The sequence below is a fragment of the Salmo salar genome, chromosome 06, assembly GCF_965601325.2.
Source record: "Salmo salar chromosome 06, fSalSal1, whole genome shotgun sequence".
In the NCBI taxonomy this organism is placed as follows: Eukaryota; Metazoa; Chordata; class Actinopteri; order Salmoniformes; family Salmonidae; genus Salmo; species Salmo salar.
In genome coordinates this window covers 66308913-66324973 of record NC_138296.1, presented here as the reverse complement: position 1 = coordinate 66324973, position 16061 = coordinate 66308913, and the positions used below count along the sequence as shown (strand labels likewise).

Genomic DNA, 16061 nt, shown 5'->3' with positions numbered 1-16061 from the left:
TTGTGCAACAATCATAAGATTCTATAGTCTGAGGAACTACAACCCTTTCTTTCCTAGACGGTCATGCTTTTCTGATAATCACATTATGGTAGATTGGATTTCTGTTGTCAGAATATGTTCTGTGATTCTTCTGATGGCATTGAGGAGTACACCACATCAGTAACTGGCTTCATCAATAAGTGCATCGATGACGTCGTCCCTACAGTGACCGTACGTACATACCCCAACCAGAAGCCATGGATTACAGGAAACGTCCGCACTGAGCTGCTGCTTTCAAGGAGCGGGACTCTAACCCGCAAGCCTGTAAGAATCCTGCTATGCCCTCCGACAAACCATCAAACAGGCAAAGCGTCAATACAGGACTAAGATGGAATCGTACCACACCGGCTCCGACGCTCGTCAGATGTGGCAGGACTTGCAAACCATTACAGACTACAAAGGGAAGCACAGCCACGAGCTGCCCAGTGACACGAACATACCAGACATGCTAAATTACTTCTATGCTCGTTTTCGAGGCAAGTAATACTGAAACATGCATGAGAGCACCAGCTGTTCCGAATGACTGTATGATCATGCTCTCCATAGCCAATGTGATTAAGACTTTTAAACAGGTCACAAGGCCGCAGGGCCAGACGGATTACCAGGACGTGTATTCCAAGCATGCGCTGACCAACAGGCAAGTGTCTTCATTTTCATCCTGTCCCTGTTTCAAGCAGACCACCATAGTGTTCTTGGGCACCTGGATTAAGGTAACCTGCCTAAATGACTACCAACTCGTAGCACTCACGTCTGTAGCCATGAAGTGCTTTGAAAGGCTGGTCATGGCTCACATCAACACCATTATCCCACAAATCCTAGACCCACTCCAATTTGTATACCACCCCAACAGATCCACAGATGATGCAATCTCTATTGCACTCCACACCACACTGCCCTTTCCCACCTATGTGAGAATGCTATTCATTGACTACAGCTCAGCGTTCAACACCATAGTGCCCTCAAAGCTCATCACTTAGCTAAGGACCCTGCTACTAAACACCTCCCTCTGCAACTGGATCCTGGACTTCCTGACGGGCTGCCCCCAGGTGGTAAAGGTAGGGAACAGCTCATCCACCACGCTGATCCTCAACATGCGGGTCCCTCAGGGGTGCGTGCTCAGTCCCGTCCTGTACTCTCTGTTCACTCATGACTGCATGGCCAGGCAAGACTCCAACCCCATCATCAAGTTTGATGACACAACAGTGGTAGGCCTGATCACCGACAACAATGAGACAGCCTATAGGGAGGTCAGAGACCTGACCGTGTGGTGCCAGGACAACAACCTCTCCCTCAACGTGATCAAGACAAAGGAGATGATTGTGGACTACAGGAAAAGGAGGACCAAGCACACCCCCATTTTCATCGACTGGGCTGTCCGGAGAGCAACTGCTCAGCCTCCGACCGCAAGGCACTACAGAGGGTAGTGCGTACGGCACAGTACATCACTGGGGCCAAGCTTCCTGCCATCCAAGACCTCAATATCAGGCGGTGTCAGAGGAAGACCCTAAAAATTGTCAGACTCCAGCCACCCTAGTCATAGACTGTTTTCTCTGCTACCGCACGCAAGCAGTACTGGAGCGCCAAGTTGAGGTCCAAGAGGCTTCTTAACAGCTTCTACCCCCAAGCCATAAGACTCCTGAACAGCTAATCAAAGGGCTACCCAGACCCTCTTTTACACTTCTGCTACTTCTGCTGTAGTCACTTTAACTCTACCTACATGTACATATTACCTCAACTAACCGGTGCCCCCGCACATTGACTCTGTACCGCTACCCCCTGTATATAGCCTCACTTGTTATTTAACTGCTGCTGTTTAACTATTTGTTACTTTTATTTTCTAGTTATGTATTTTTTTTTACTTAACACTTAATTTTATTTATTTTCTAAACTTAAAGCATTGTTGGTTAAGGGCTTGTAAGTAAGCATTTCACTGTAAGGTCTTGTATTCTGTGCATGTGTGCATGTGACAAATAAAATTTGATTTGATTTAGCAATTATGAATTGGAAACTCTTACACTCAAAGTTCACCGAAAGTACAGTTTCAACCATGAGCCAAAAATCCAATAGTTAATTTCAATACCTTGAGTGTCTGAGATTCTGTATTGGAATTATGACTGTCATTTCCTATAATGATAGGTGTGCTGCGTCTCCATATAACCCACAATGCCATGTGTAATGTGGAGTAATGACATGTTGCGGGTCGCCCGTCTGCCGCCATATTGTTCTGGCTCAGTGCCAGGTGCTCATCTGCTACAAAAATGCTCAATCATACTGTCTGGGAGCTGCAAATGACTGTGAAGGTTTCCACGTGGTGGTGCAGTGATTGTTCTGCTCTCTGAGGTGATGTCTCCTGTCCCTGTTCCAGTACATTCCAGGACAGACCAGTGGGTGACATCACTAAAAGGGGGGGTGAAACATGCTGAACAATAGAAAGAAAATGCGACATTTTGACTGGAGTTTCATGCGCTCTGTTTTTGTTTTACAGGAATTATCACGACTGGCTCTACAATGTTGGACTATGACTACTATGTGATGAGCTTCGTGATCGATCACAAGGAGAGTCGTCGGTGGAGGACCTACACACAGAACAACAGAACACAATACATGGTGAGTATTCCGAATCCAGTTATCTTATATCTGACTTCCATATTCAATTTCCTGTTATGTCTATTGTTCCGTAATTAACTGTCTTTATACATTATTGTACAACAACAGGCCTTCCTATATGCATAATCAATGTCTTCTGTTACTCATGAGTCACAAGAATGCTTGCCTGTCCCTCTGACCCTCTCCTCTCTCTCTCTGTCTCGGTCTCTCTCTCCCTCTGTCTCCCCCTTTCTCCCGGGCAGATATTTGAGGGGAACCAGGACAGTCTGCATCAGACCAGGAACACCTTCCACCCTCCAATCATAGCCCGCTATTTGCGCATCATACCTCACACCTGGCACCAGAGGATTGCCATGAGTGTAGAGCTGCTGGGCTGCAACTATGTCAGAGGTACAAATCCTAACCATATCTAACCTGACTACAGCAGAAATATATCAGTCTGGTTGAGTGGGTCTGGCTGCAGGAGCAGATGGTGTTATCAGTGAGTCAGTAATTGCGATTGATGACTGCCTTTAGAGAAGCTTTGGTGAGGAAGATCAGCTCCTGTAGGGAACTGACCTATTGTTTTACAGTACATTTACAATAAAGTGGGGAAGTAGGATAGATCTGTAATTTTGCTGAATGTTATTGGCACACCTGTTGATCGTTCAACGCTCATTCTCTCTCACTCGCTACCACTCTTCTACCTTTGTCTCTACTCTTCTCCCTTTCCCTCTTTACCCTCAGTGAACATGTCATCCCAGGTCACCCTGGAGACGGTACCCACCAAACCCAAGCCTCCGGTGGGGGACGAGAAGATCACTGAGCCGGTGCCCTCCCAGGCAGACCTAGGTACCCATCTCATTAAAACACTGCTTCCACCAGATGTTTGTTTGTGTAATAGCTGGCTAACATGCTCTCTCTTCTCTATTCTCAGTAAAGCTGGCCATCATCATCATACCCACAGTCTTATCTGTGGTGCTCATTGGGATTTGTCTATTCAAGATGCTACAGAAGTAAGTGGGTCGTTCATGTCATTTGAATAGATAATGTAATGCTTTTAGAGACAGTAGTGTAAGGTCGTGTAAAAAGAGCTTGCACCTTAATGACTCATGGGTTTCCTGTCCCCAAGACAACGTGACTGACGAGCTCAGATTGGCCTGAGCGGGTTCTCTCTACCGTGTGCCTACTCTCTAGACTATGTCTGTTAATTATGTGTGTAAGATGTCGTCTGCCTGCCTGTGTGTCTGTCAGTATGAATGTGCCTGAGGAGGAGATCTTTTCAGGAAAAGAGAGAGGGGAGGACAATGAATAGATTGGAGCAAGGGAGAGATGTATGGGACAATGAGGGTCAGGAAGATTCCTAGAACGGTCCTTTGAAATGGCTGCCTTTCTGTTGCTCAGCTAACATAACAAGCCTGACCACCAACACAACCACAGTCATTCGTGTCAGTGAGAGAACACTGGAGGAGGATGCACAACACATATGTGGATGTATACCATTCATCTTTTTACTACCAGCCTTTGTTGTCTTTGGTTATGTGGAGGTGGAAGGTAGAGGGGCTTAAAGGCGTCCTCAAGCTTCCCAGCCAAAACAGTTCGGAAGAGTTTGTGCTTATATTATGACGACATTTTGTGAAATGTTTGTTTGGTCGGCTGTTCGGGCACATTTTTTTTTCTGGAGGCAAGCCGAAGTCGGTAGCTGAAGTTTGCGCTTCTTTGTCTGTGATTGGTCAACAGTAGGGATTATAGGGCCTCCTGAGTGGCGCAGTGGTCTAAGGTACTGCATTGCAGTGCTAGAGGCATCACTACAGATCCGGGTTCGATCCCGGGCTGTGTCGCAGCCGGCCACAACCGGGAGACCCATGAGGCGGCGCACAATTGGCCAAGCATCGTCCGGGTTAAGGGGAGGGTTTGGCCGGCCAGGATGTCCTTGTCCCATACCGCTCGAGCGACTCCTTGTGGAGGCCGGGCGCATGCACGCTGACTTCGGTCCCCAGCTGCACGGTGTTTCCTCTGACACATTGGTGTGGCTGGCTTCCGGGTAAAGCGAGCAGTGTGTCAAGAAGCAGTGCGGCTTGGCGGGGTTGTGTTTCGGAGGACGCATGGCTCTCAACCTTTGCCTCACCCAAGCCCGTCCGGGAGTTGCAGTGATGGGACAAGACTGTAACTACCAATTTGGATATCACAAACTTGGGGAGAAAAAAGGGGTAAAAAGTGCCAAAATAAACAAAAAACAGTAGGGATTCAATAAAGTCTTTGTTGCCATTCAATGAGAGATGACTCGTTTTCATGCAGTTTTTTTCATTAAGAAATAATGAACCAAACAACTTGGTTAGATGAAAAATTGAGTCTTCGGTCAGACAAGGGTTGCACATTTTGGGGAATATATGGGAATAAATGTAAATCTAGCGAAATGTGATATTAATACCATTTAAATGTAGCTGTTTTTTGCATTGGATATATTTACCATATTATATGGAGACAGAAACATAAACCTTTTACCTTATCATAAGTAGACGTAATTGCTAATTATTAAAATCCTTCCAATAGAAAAAAATGTATTTAGTTACGAATTGAACTTTAATTAAAAGAGTTGACTCTTCACATGGGATGATTTCACTGAACAACAAAAGAAAGGGAATATTGAATGATCCCCAATGATCCATCTCATCTCCCAAAAACTTTTTCAACATACTTCTGTAAAATGATAGTCTAGAAACTAAAGCGTTGGTTGTCTTCCTCTCAGGCTGTCTTCCTCCATGTCTTCTCCCTGGACCTCCTCAATGTCCACCTTTTGAACATCAGACTGAGGCCTCATCTTCACTGTCACTTTCCAATGTCTTCTCCCTGGACCTCCTCAATGTCCACCTCTTGAACATCAGACTGAGGCCTCATCTTCACTGTCACTTTCCAACCTTGTTGAGGATGGTTCGTTGTCAGGCTCAAAAAGCCTCAAATTTGCCCGGATGGCCACCGATTTTTCAACCCTTGTATTGGTCAGCCTGTTGTGTGTTTTGGTGTGTGTGTTCCCAAACAAGGACCAGTTGCGCTTTGAGGCGGCTGATGGTTGTGGGATTTGGAGGATGATGGAGGCAACAGGGGAAAGAGCCTCAGATCCACAAAGTCCCTTCCACCAGGTGGCTGATGAGATATGTTGACAAGACTTCCATATTGCATCTCCATCCCAAAGCCCTTGCTTGGAAGTGTACTTCGCCAGACTGTCAAGAAACTTGCCCTCATCCAGGCCAAGGTGGCGAGACATGGTAGTGATGACACCATTGGCCTTGTTGATCTCTGCACCACACAGGACGCTTTTGCCAGCATACTTGGGATCCAACATGAATGCTGCAGCGTGTATGGGCTTCAGGCAGAAGTCTTCACGCTTTTTGATGTATTTCAGAACTGCAGTTTCCTCTGCTTGGAGCAACAGTGAAGTGGGCAGGGCAGTACGGATTTCTTCTCTTACATCTGCAAGCAGAGTCTGAACATCAGACAGGATGGCATTGTCTCCCTCAATCCATGCAATGGCTACTGCTATAGGTTTCAGGAGTTTCGGGCTGTTTACCACTCTCTCCCAAAATAAATAATCCAGGAGGATCCTCTTGATGTGGCTGTCCATATCAGCAGACTGTGATATGGCCATTTCTTGGAGAGACTCCTTCCCCTCCAGGAGACTGTCAACAGTGAAGTGGGCAGGGCAGTACAGATTTATTCTCTTACATCTGCAAGCAGTCTGAACATGAGACATCAGACTCCTTCCCCTCCTGGAGACATGATGACGACACCACCCCAACAAGTGTTGCTGGGAAACTTCAAAGTGGAGCTCTTATTCTTCACTTTGCTTGGTGAAGTAGATTGCTGCTGTAACTTGATGACCCTTCACATACCTAACCATTTCCTTGGCTCTCTTGTAGAGTGTATCCATTGTTTTCAGTGCCATGATGTCCTTGAGGAGCAGATTCAATGCATGAGCAGCACAGCCAATGGGTGTGATGTGAGGGAAGGAGTCCTCCACTTTAGACCAAGCAGCCTTCATGTTCGCAGCATTGTCTGTCACCAGTGCAAACACCTTCTGTGGTCCAAAGTCATTGATGTCTGCTTTCAGCTCATCTGCAATGTAGAGACCGGTGTGTCTGTCCCTTGTGTCTGTGCTCTTGTAGAATACTGGTTGAGGGGTGGAGATTCGACCACCCATCAGAGATGATTGCAATACAGTCTGCTTTCAATATGATTTGCTTGATCTTCACTTGAACTCTGAACTCGGCATCCAGCAAATTAGTAGATAAAGTATGTCTGGTTGGAGGGGTGTATGCTGGGGGAAGAACATTCAGAAATATCTTCCACTACACATTGCTTGTGAGCATCAGAAGTGAACCAATTGCATACACAGCTCAAGCAAGACATTCATCAGCATTTCTCTGACTACCTTTCCTCCATTGAGTCAAAAAAAACTTCTGATTCCAGGAGGACTATGAGCTGTTGCTATCGATAAGGTGTCTGATTCATAATTTTCACCTCGAAGAGAGGTAGAGGGACATTTGTCAGAGGTTGCTTGTTGTGAGCGCTGAGGGAACTTTATGCACTTGGCCAGATGATTCTGCATCTTTGTTGCATTTTTCATGTACACAGCTTTTCATTCTACATTAGAAGCAGTGAAATGTCTCCACACATCAGATAGTGCCCATGGCATTTTCCTGTAAAGATGAGAAAATAATGAGTAAAAAACCCCAAATACAATTCCTTGTACAGACTAGGAAGTGACTATTGCGTCTCAAAATGGACAAACAGTACTATTGATGCTTTTTTTCTCATTTGTCATGCGAGCACACTCGTTCGGCTGAAGCATGCTAATGCCTTACGGGGTCATCTGTCAGTGTCAGAAGATGTGGCCAGAGAGGAGAGGGAGCAAAAGGGAGAGGGGGAAAAGGAAGAGAAACGAGAGAAGGGGTGCTCAGCAGAGCCAGGCAGTGGTGTTTAGGGGACACCTCACCCCCCTGCCTCATCTCCCCCCAGGAGGTTATCAGAGGAATGGGGTGAGGGAGCACCACTGTCCTCCCTGTAACTGGAGTTCACAAAGGCATTTGTCTTTCTGTCACAGGAAGAAGACAAAAGAGAACTCGTACGGATCTTCAGATGACCAGAAACCAGGTCAGTGAACAATTTACTTTGTAAAAGATGTCATTCATATTACTGCACATCAAAATTGAATAATTTGTTTGTGAGAAACAGAACATGTATGGTGAAGATGAGCCCTAGAAATAATCCTTTGTTTACAAACTGTAGGCAGGATAATCCATGTTATAGTGATACCCAGTCAGTGGACAGGTTACGTATCATTCCTTATCATTATGGCTGCTTTAATGAAACTACCAGAGCCCATTTGTTGATCTGTGACAACATGTCGGTGCTGTGTAGTGGGGGGTTGTGGTTAGTGAAAATTCAGTCATGCCTAGGCTTGCATCTGGAGCTTATATCTGTGCTCTCTCTCCATGCTGGAGACCTGTCATTATGTCTGTCTGTGGAGTTGTCTTTTTACTGCCTGCCGGCCCTCAGGTTGCTGGAAGCAGATCAAGCACCCGTTTGCCAGGCACCAGTCCACAGAGTTCACGATCAGCTACAGTTCAGAGAAAGACCCAATACAGAAACTAGACCTGGTCACCAGCACCATGGCAGGTGAGGACACATGCACTCACTGAGACGTGCGTCCATACTCCCACGCTTCCAATCATCACAACTCAAGAGACTGAGGCACCCATGGAAGTGAATATAGAACCACTCTGTGGAGGCACCACTAGGGCTGTGGCGGTCAAGGAATTTCGTCAGCCAGTGATTGTCAAACAAATAACTGCCCGTCCCATGGTAATTGACCGATAATTAACATGAACACTTTTAGCATCTCCTGGCTTCCACACATAACCTATAAGCCACTGATGTAGACCTTTGGAACATCTACATTTGAATAAATCCAGTCTTATAAATCCATGTAATATAGCCTACACCTTCACAATAAAGCCATTATTTATTTTAGACAGGTCTAAAGAAACATGATATGAAGGAAATGTAGTCCATTTAAGAAGAACAGAATAGCATACTCTGAGTTGTCCTTATGTTAGGCCGTGATCTGACTATGCCATATGGCTGTGGGCTACACTAGTTCAAAATCAAATCAAATTTATTTATCACATACACATGGTTAGCAGATGTTAATGCAAGTGTAGCGAAATGCTTGTGCTTCTAGTTACGACCATGCAGTAATATCTAACAAGTAATCTACCAATTCCACAACAACTACCTTGTACACACAAGTGTAAAGGAATGAATACGAATATGTACATAAAATTCCGTGGCTTTATATTATTTTACAAAGCTGAATAAAATAAAAAGGATAGTTTCTCCGAACGATTTCATGGAGTATGCACATGTGGCTTTTCTGTGTTGAGCGGTTAACAAAGAAATGGGTACTCCTATATGCTTAATTTAGATTCATTAATGTAACTTTAATTATTCTACAAACGTAGGGCTATATGTTTGGATTTTTAATACATTCTATGGCTGCATGATGCAACTCCAATGATTTGAAAAAAGTCACATTAAAGGCATGAGTTCTGCTTTGTTTTTTGCGCAGGCTGTACACACTTCATCAGTCTCTCATTCACAATTTAACAAGCACTTGATAATGCCTCGAATTTCCCAGCAGAATCCCCTTTGCGTGTCTGTAATGCCTCCTAAAAAATCCATAACTTTTGTGGCCGTTGTACACTGGGGCTAAATATAATAATTATAATTCCCTTCTCCCTGGGTGCTGCATGCTCTGAAGCACCTCTTACTCACATGGCTCTCCATCACGTGATCCGGTCTTTCTCACAGGCTACAAGTGAAAACCGACACATTGGAGACATAACTGCTCACACTCTTATCCAATTCCGAGGTGCATATTGAAGATATTGGAAGAACTGTCCACATTTACTTTGTCAGCCAACTAGATGAGTAGGCCTAACGAACAGCAAAAGCACTAGCCTATCTCCTATCCCCCATAGTATAAAAGTTGATTTATTCTATTCTGTGTGAGAAATAAATATTCCAAACATAGATCCCAAATGAATACAACCACTAGCATCAAAAAACCTTTTTTACGCAATGAGGTTGACGCAACAGTTCAGAACATTTACCTTCAAATGTTGATAAACTATTAGGCTATTTCTTCACATTATAAGCGCAGCAATGTGCATACGGCAGTAGGCTATAAGCGCAAATGTTCCATTAGCGGAAAACACCATTATCAAAAGTGACCCCAAATGTGATTATGCTTGTAATGCTTTTATTAAAGGTGCATTTTTATGGTGAACATTTTCTTCCCCAAACTTGAAACTCATGCGCTGTTTATGTTTGCCAGTTAGGCTCTAATGTTCTTCATTTTAAAACGTTATTTGGCCACTTTAGTTGTGATACCAACCTTATTAAAACATGGGCGAGTCGCAAAAAAAAGACTTTGTTTCTTATGCTGGTAATAATAGATAATTCACAAGTGATAGGCTAGTATTCTCACCCATCAGACTATTCTTGATTTAATCTTGTCTTTACATATACTAAATAATATATGTGTGAAATTTGTTTTGATTTAGAATGGACCATTATCATGCACCTGTCTCGAAACAGGGGCAGCGGGGAAAATACATCTCATCTATGCACTTAAATAGCGAATGGAGGACGCTTTTCCCGTGGTTCATTTTCATGCCAGCCAGGTAGGCTGTTGTAAAGAGAAACAATGTGCTAAATATTAGGGCTGGGCGATATGGCCAAAATCTCATATCCCGATATAAACTCAGCAAAAAAAGAAAAGTCCTCTCACTGTCAACTGCGTTTATTTTCAGCAAACTTAACATGTGTAAATATGTGTATGAACATAACAAGATTCAACAACTGAGACATAAACTGAACAAGTTCCACAGACATGTGACTAACAGAAATGTAATAATGTGTCGCTGAACAAAGGGGGGTCAAAATCAAAAGTAACAGTCAGTATCTGGTGTGGCCACCAGCTGCAGTAAGTACTGCAGAGCATCTCCTCCTCATGGACTGCACAAGATTTGCCAGTTCTTGCTGTGGGATGTTACCCCACTCTTCCACCAAGGCACCTGCGAGTTCCCAGACATTTCTGGAGGGAATGGCCCTAGCCCTCACCCTCTGATCCAACAGGTCCCAGACATGCTCAATGGGATTGAGTTCCAGGCTCTTCGCTGGCCATGGCAGAACACTGACATTCCTGTCATGCGCACAGAATGAGCAGTATGGCTGGTGGCATTGTCATGCTGGAGTGTCATGTCAGGATGAGCTTGCAGGATGGGTACCATATGAGGGAGGAGGATGTCTTCCCTGTAACGCACAGTCTTCCCTGTAACGCTCATCAGTCCGATGATGCTGTGACACACCGCCTCAGGATATGACGGACCCTCCACCTCCAAATTGATCCCACTCCAGACTACAGGCCTCGATGTAACGCTCATTCCTTCGACGATAAACTCGAATCCGACCATCACCCCTGGTGAGACAAAACCGTGACTCGTCAGAGAAGAGCACTTTTTGCCAGTCCTGTCTAGTCCAGCGACGGTGGGTTTGTGCCCATAGGCAACTTTGTTGCCGGTGATGTCTAGTGAGGACCTGCCTTACAACAGGCCTACAAGCCCTCAGTCCAGCCTCTCTCAGCCTATTGCGGACAGTCTGAGCACTGATGCAGGGATTGTGCGTTCCTGGTTTCTTATTACATTTTGAATTTTACTCAACAAATAAAAGGTTATTTCTCCTCTTATTTAGAACCTTTGTGCAAATTTTCTATTAAGCATGTAATAAAATATGAATGTATAAAAAGGTAAATAGAAAACACTTCAACTATAGTTGAAAACAAAATAAATATAGGCCTAAAATATATGTATTTATTTTGGGGGGCTTTCCCACTTTGCTTGTTATTTTGGCATTTAATACATGTCACAAATCAATTTGGTACCTTGGGCCGAGTGTTAGCACCAACTCACGAAACCCCCGTTTCTCGACCGTGTAAATTGGGGCCCATGTCTTTGCAGATGTAAGTTGTAACGGCAGCTGTTATCTCCTTCCATCTTCGTGATTCTTTGCCATATGGTGTGTCGCGGGCAAAAGCCTCTCGCAACGTCTGAGTCGGGGGTTTGTTTTGAGCACTCAACTCATTTTTTGTGTCTCATCCGTAGACTTTCACCGTACTGTTTCACATGATTCTTGCGTAGGTAGTAAAAGAGGTTAGTGGTGTTTGAGCCTGTTGTCGGGACCGGCCTGCGGCATAATTTGCAGAGGACTGTTTTCTGGTCCGTGTCAGACTTTTCATACCCAAACCACTTCCATGCGACCGAAGTAGCCCCTCTTTTAGGTACGAGCTCCGTGTCTCCGTGCTCTATGTCACGTTCACTCTCCTCTATGTTTGTTTGTGTTGCAAATTTCCTTTCACACGGCACGTGTGGAAGAACACAAAGCGTCATCCAATTGACTTAAAATATTGCCGTATAGAGTGTGATTTGCGACACAATGACATAAACAAGAGCATAATATGAAACGATATACTTTTTTTTATCGTCACACGATATACATCGTCATATTGCCCAGCCCTACTTAATATTAGGAAAAGCCTATAGAAAGCTGATGGGATCCTCCTCTTTTTAGTAGAGGCCAACACTGTTTTCTCACCCAATTGCATAGCCTATAGAAATGTTTTACAACATGAGCTCATGGGCTCTCATGAAGTGTTTGATTATATTTTCGATTACATTTACATTGATGTCAGAGTGATTAGAGGGACAATAGAGTGCTGAGTACCAGGCAGTTATCAAGTTTGGTAGGCTACTAATGACCATCAGCATCAGAGCCTGGAGAAGCCTAATCACCGTGACTAAATGATCACATGGAATTTGACTCCCTTCATGACTTGTGACTGCCGGTGTGGCGGTAATACAGTCACCGTAACAGCCCTAGGCACCACCACCTGCTATTGAACTTCCATCTTCCTTCACAAGAGGCTGGGTTACTTGTATTGATCCATAATTACTCCATAACCCAGGCAGTGTGTGGTGGTAAAGCTCTCCACTCTTTACAGACAACCCCATTCACAGTAACTGTGACCCTTCTCGCGCACACAATTCTCTGCTTTAGAGTTCTCTGCTCACTCCATGGCCAAGGTAATCTAGAACTCATTGTAAGCTCCTGGCTCAGTGTGTGAACCGACCATACAAAGTAAGAAGACATCACACAATGGCCTGAAAAGCCAGTTGACGATCCTCTCTTCTCTGGCTCTTATCAGTAATTAGATGTAATTCTTGGTAAGCTGGAGAGGGTTTGATCATTAAAGCTGGAGCCAGTAGGAGGCTAGCCAGTGTAATCCTTGACTTTGGAAAGTCCTCTAGTAGTCTGCTGAATAGTTCCTGACTGGCTGAGAGGCAGCCAGATGAATAATGGCCTACTGCTACTGTTAATAATCCACAGCTTCCCTTCAGGGCACCAATTATTGATGATTCACATACTCTGCCAGGGTTGAATATTCTATATTTAGATAAATCACAGGCTCCCTGTGCACTGTAAACCTGCTGCCTGTATATGCAGATAAATCAAAGAGATAATGTCCGTGTTGAAAAAGTGGTGTCCTTTTTTATCTATAACAGAGTCATGTTATTCATTATAACTGAGTGAAAACAATTTAAGTTGGTGTTTTAATATGCTCATTCCAAAACAGATTGTCACGTTTGATCACCGGGGCACTGGTAATAAAGTTGGTAGTATTCTGTTCTGTTCTTAAGTGTCTTGTGTCCTTGTCCTCCAGAGTACCAGCAGCCTCTGATGATTGGTGTTGGCACAGTGGCCAGGAAGGGCTCTACGTTCCGGCCTATGGACACGGAGACCAAGGAGGATCCTAGCAACCCCTCCACCCACTACGACTACCTGCACACAGCCAACCAGTATGCCCTGCCTCTCACCAACCAGGAGCCAGAGTACGCCACGCCCATCATCGAGCATCACACCTTCCACAAGGACGGGTTCCTGCCCGACCCGGCTAGTTACAGCGTCCCAGGTGTGGTCCTCAGCAAGACCCCATCCTTTAAAACCCTGGACAGGAAGGCAGGGGTGGGCTCCTCCGGGGGCTACCAGATGCCCCAGCTCAAAATAGACCGGGGACACAGTAACTCTGAGGGGGTCTACGACAGCCCCAAGGTGAACAAGCCTGTGGGCCAGAGCAGTGGCCTCTCAGACTACCAGAGGCCCCAGGCCAAGCCGGCCGTGCTGGAAACCTACTCCACCCCCAGGGACTGTGTGAGGGTGGCCCCCACCATGGGCCACAGGCCGGACCATAGACCAGACCCTGAGGGCAGTTCTGGAGGAACCTGAAGATGGAACATGTCTGGGACTACAGGACTAAACTGTCAAACTATGATTTTGATCAGTTCACGGCCGTTTTAGACTGCGCTTACTGTAGCAAACATAATCGGTAAATTATTTCTCAACTGACTTTCGGAATGTGGGAGACGACAGTGTTTGTGTTTGTATCTGAGGCTGTGCTGGCAGACATTTTGTGAATAAGAAAATACAGATGGTTACTTTAACTGTCCTATTTTTTTTTTAAGGGGTGGGGGGATTTATTAAAAAGCAAATGGTGATGGAGACAGGAAATGTCCTGAAAATGCCTCTCCTCATTCTCAACTGTGACTGATGCTTGTGACTGTAACATAGATTAAGATATAATGTGACTTCGTTCCTTAACTGTACAGTATATTTTGAGGTCATGATAAAGCTTTCAGAATCTCTCGGTCTGAGGTTAAGCTGCTTTCAGCAGGGAAGCATAGAGGAAGCCGAGTGCTTTATTAAGTAAAGCAGTACCCCAGTTAAAAGTGGTAGATTTGTCCCCAGGGGGTCCTACTATAGGATGTTTTACAAAGTCAGTCCGTGCTCTTAACAAAGAATTGTAAGTACACACTGTGAATGAAGTGACTGAAAGGACTGGTGTCGCTGCATGGAGTCCCCCACAATGGGGGCTTTGTCACCATGTTGCAGGGGGCTCTATGCTCTGAAGCCGACGGCTGCGTCGCATCAGTCTGGAGGCAGATCTGGTCAGTGTGATCAGAGAGCCAATGAAAAGGCAACGGGAGAGTGTTTACAGTTAGTCTGGCATATTGAGAAGCAGGGGATTTAGGAGAGTAAACTGGACTACAACACATCACAAAGCTGTGTTTTTAGATGCTCTGTTTAACTGGACAAGGTGAAGAACTACTATACAGGCCAGTTCCATTTAAATGGATCTTGAATACAAAGCCATGTTGAATGGTACCGATACTACAGTCTAATCGATTGTGTATAGGTGTGTACATACAAGTGCGCAGTTTGAAAATGTATATTGCCAAGAGGAAAGAAAAAAAAAAAGAAATGAAAAATGCTGTCGACTGTATTTAAAGCACCTGTGAGTGTGGTGTTGCTGCTGTGTACTGAAGACAAAACTTAGGATGGAGCTAAGAACTCTTTCATTTCTGTGAAATCTTTTTGGGAGATCTTTTCAGCTGGGTTGTATGTACATGTACTGCGAGAAGTTATTCTCTACAGACTCTCTCTCTCTCTGTGATATGTCACTCTCATTCAAAACGTTCTGTGTGTCTACTGCATGTTGGCTGTAAGCTGAGCCCTGAATAAAAACACCAGCAGTTAACCTCTTCATGTCAAGCTCTCTTTACTATGTGAAAATGTGTTTCTCAGCAGCCGTAGCCTCGGCCCTAGGATGCCTGGCATTCCAGTCCCGGCGCCCAAAGAAGCAGGAAGTTACAGGATCCCCCCCCCACCTCCACTCAGCCTGTGTCTGTCTGTGGAGGAATGTGGCAGTTTGGTGTCAGTCGTGGGGAAGCAGCTGATGATCAGCGACACTGCTGCTGCCCAGTCCTCCCAGCTATGGGCCCACCCGAGGGGAGAGAGCTGGGTTGTGGGGGGTATGATGGCCTCTCTGAGGACCCTGATAACAAGTCACTGGTCTCTTCAGAAGCGGGGGGTAGGGTGATGGTCTGATGGAGATAGACTAGGCTTGAGTAGAGCCTGTTTTGTGGCTGTGATCAGAGTGATGAGTGTGTGTGAGGTGGTGTCTGCCAGTGTGCTCGGCTTGGTCGTTCACACAGGGGTGTGGAACACTGTTTACACCTCCAGCCTCCAACCCAAAGCTACATGAAAGCTCAGAGCAGCTCTCTGTGAACACACTGCTCCTAGCTATTCAGCTTATCCCCTCAAATTCCAGTCATGTCTCTTCTTGCAGACTGCTGACTTTGTTCATATGAGCTTGAAGAGTATGGCCTTTTCTCTATTGCATACTACTCAAGTCCTCTGTATCCTCAAAACCAATTGGATGAGAGCCTGATGTCCCTCCCCTCTGACCTTCTCCTCCAATG

The 16061-nt window shown here is 45.2% G+C and overlaps 1 protein-coding gene across 2 annotated transcripts in view; it reads left to right on the top strand.

Annotated features, from left to right (window-relative positions):
- Positions 1 to 15337, top strand: part of dcbld1 (discoidin, CUB and LCCL domain containing 1) — a 42533-nt gene extending 27196 nt beyond the window's left edge. The window contains exons 9-15 of one of the 2 annotated variants that reach the window (XM_014205140.3): positions 2525 to 2646; positions 2889 to 3036; positions 3373 to 3477; positions 3563 to 3641; positions 7727 to 7776; positions 8182 to 8301; positions 13466 to 15337. In XM_014205140.3, coding sequence (XP_014060615.2) covers positions 2525 to 2646; positions 2889 to 3036; positions 3373 to 3477; positions 3563 to 3641; positions 7727 to 7776; positions 8182 to 8301; positions 13466 to 14028 — 1187 coding nt within the window. In that variant the 3' untranslated portion in view covers positions 14029 to 15337. The remainder of the gene's footprint in view (positions 1 to 2524; positions 2647 to 2888; positions 3037 to 3372; positions 3478 to 3562; positions 3642 to 7726; positions 7777 to 8181; positions 8302 to 13465) is intronic. The other variant, XM_014205141.3, reaches the window with a different exon arrangement.
- Positions 15338 to 16061: the final 724 nt, after the last annotated feature.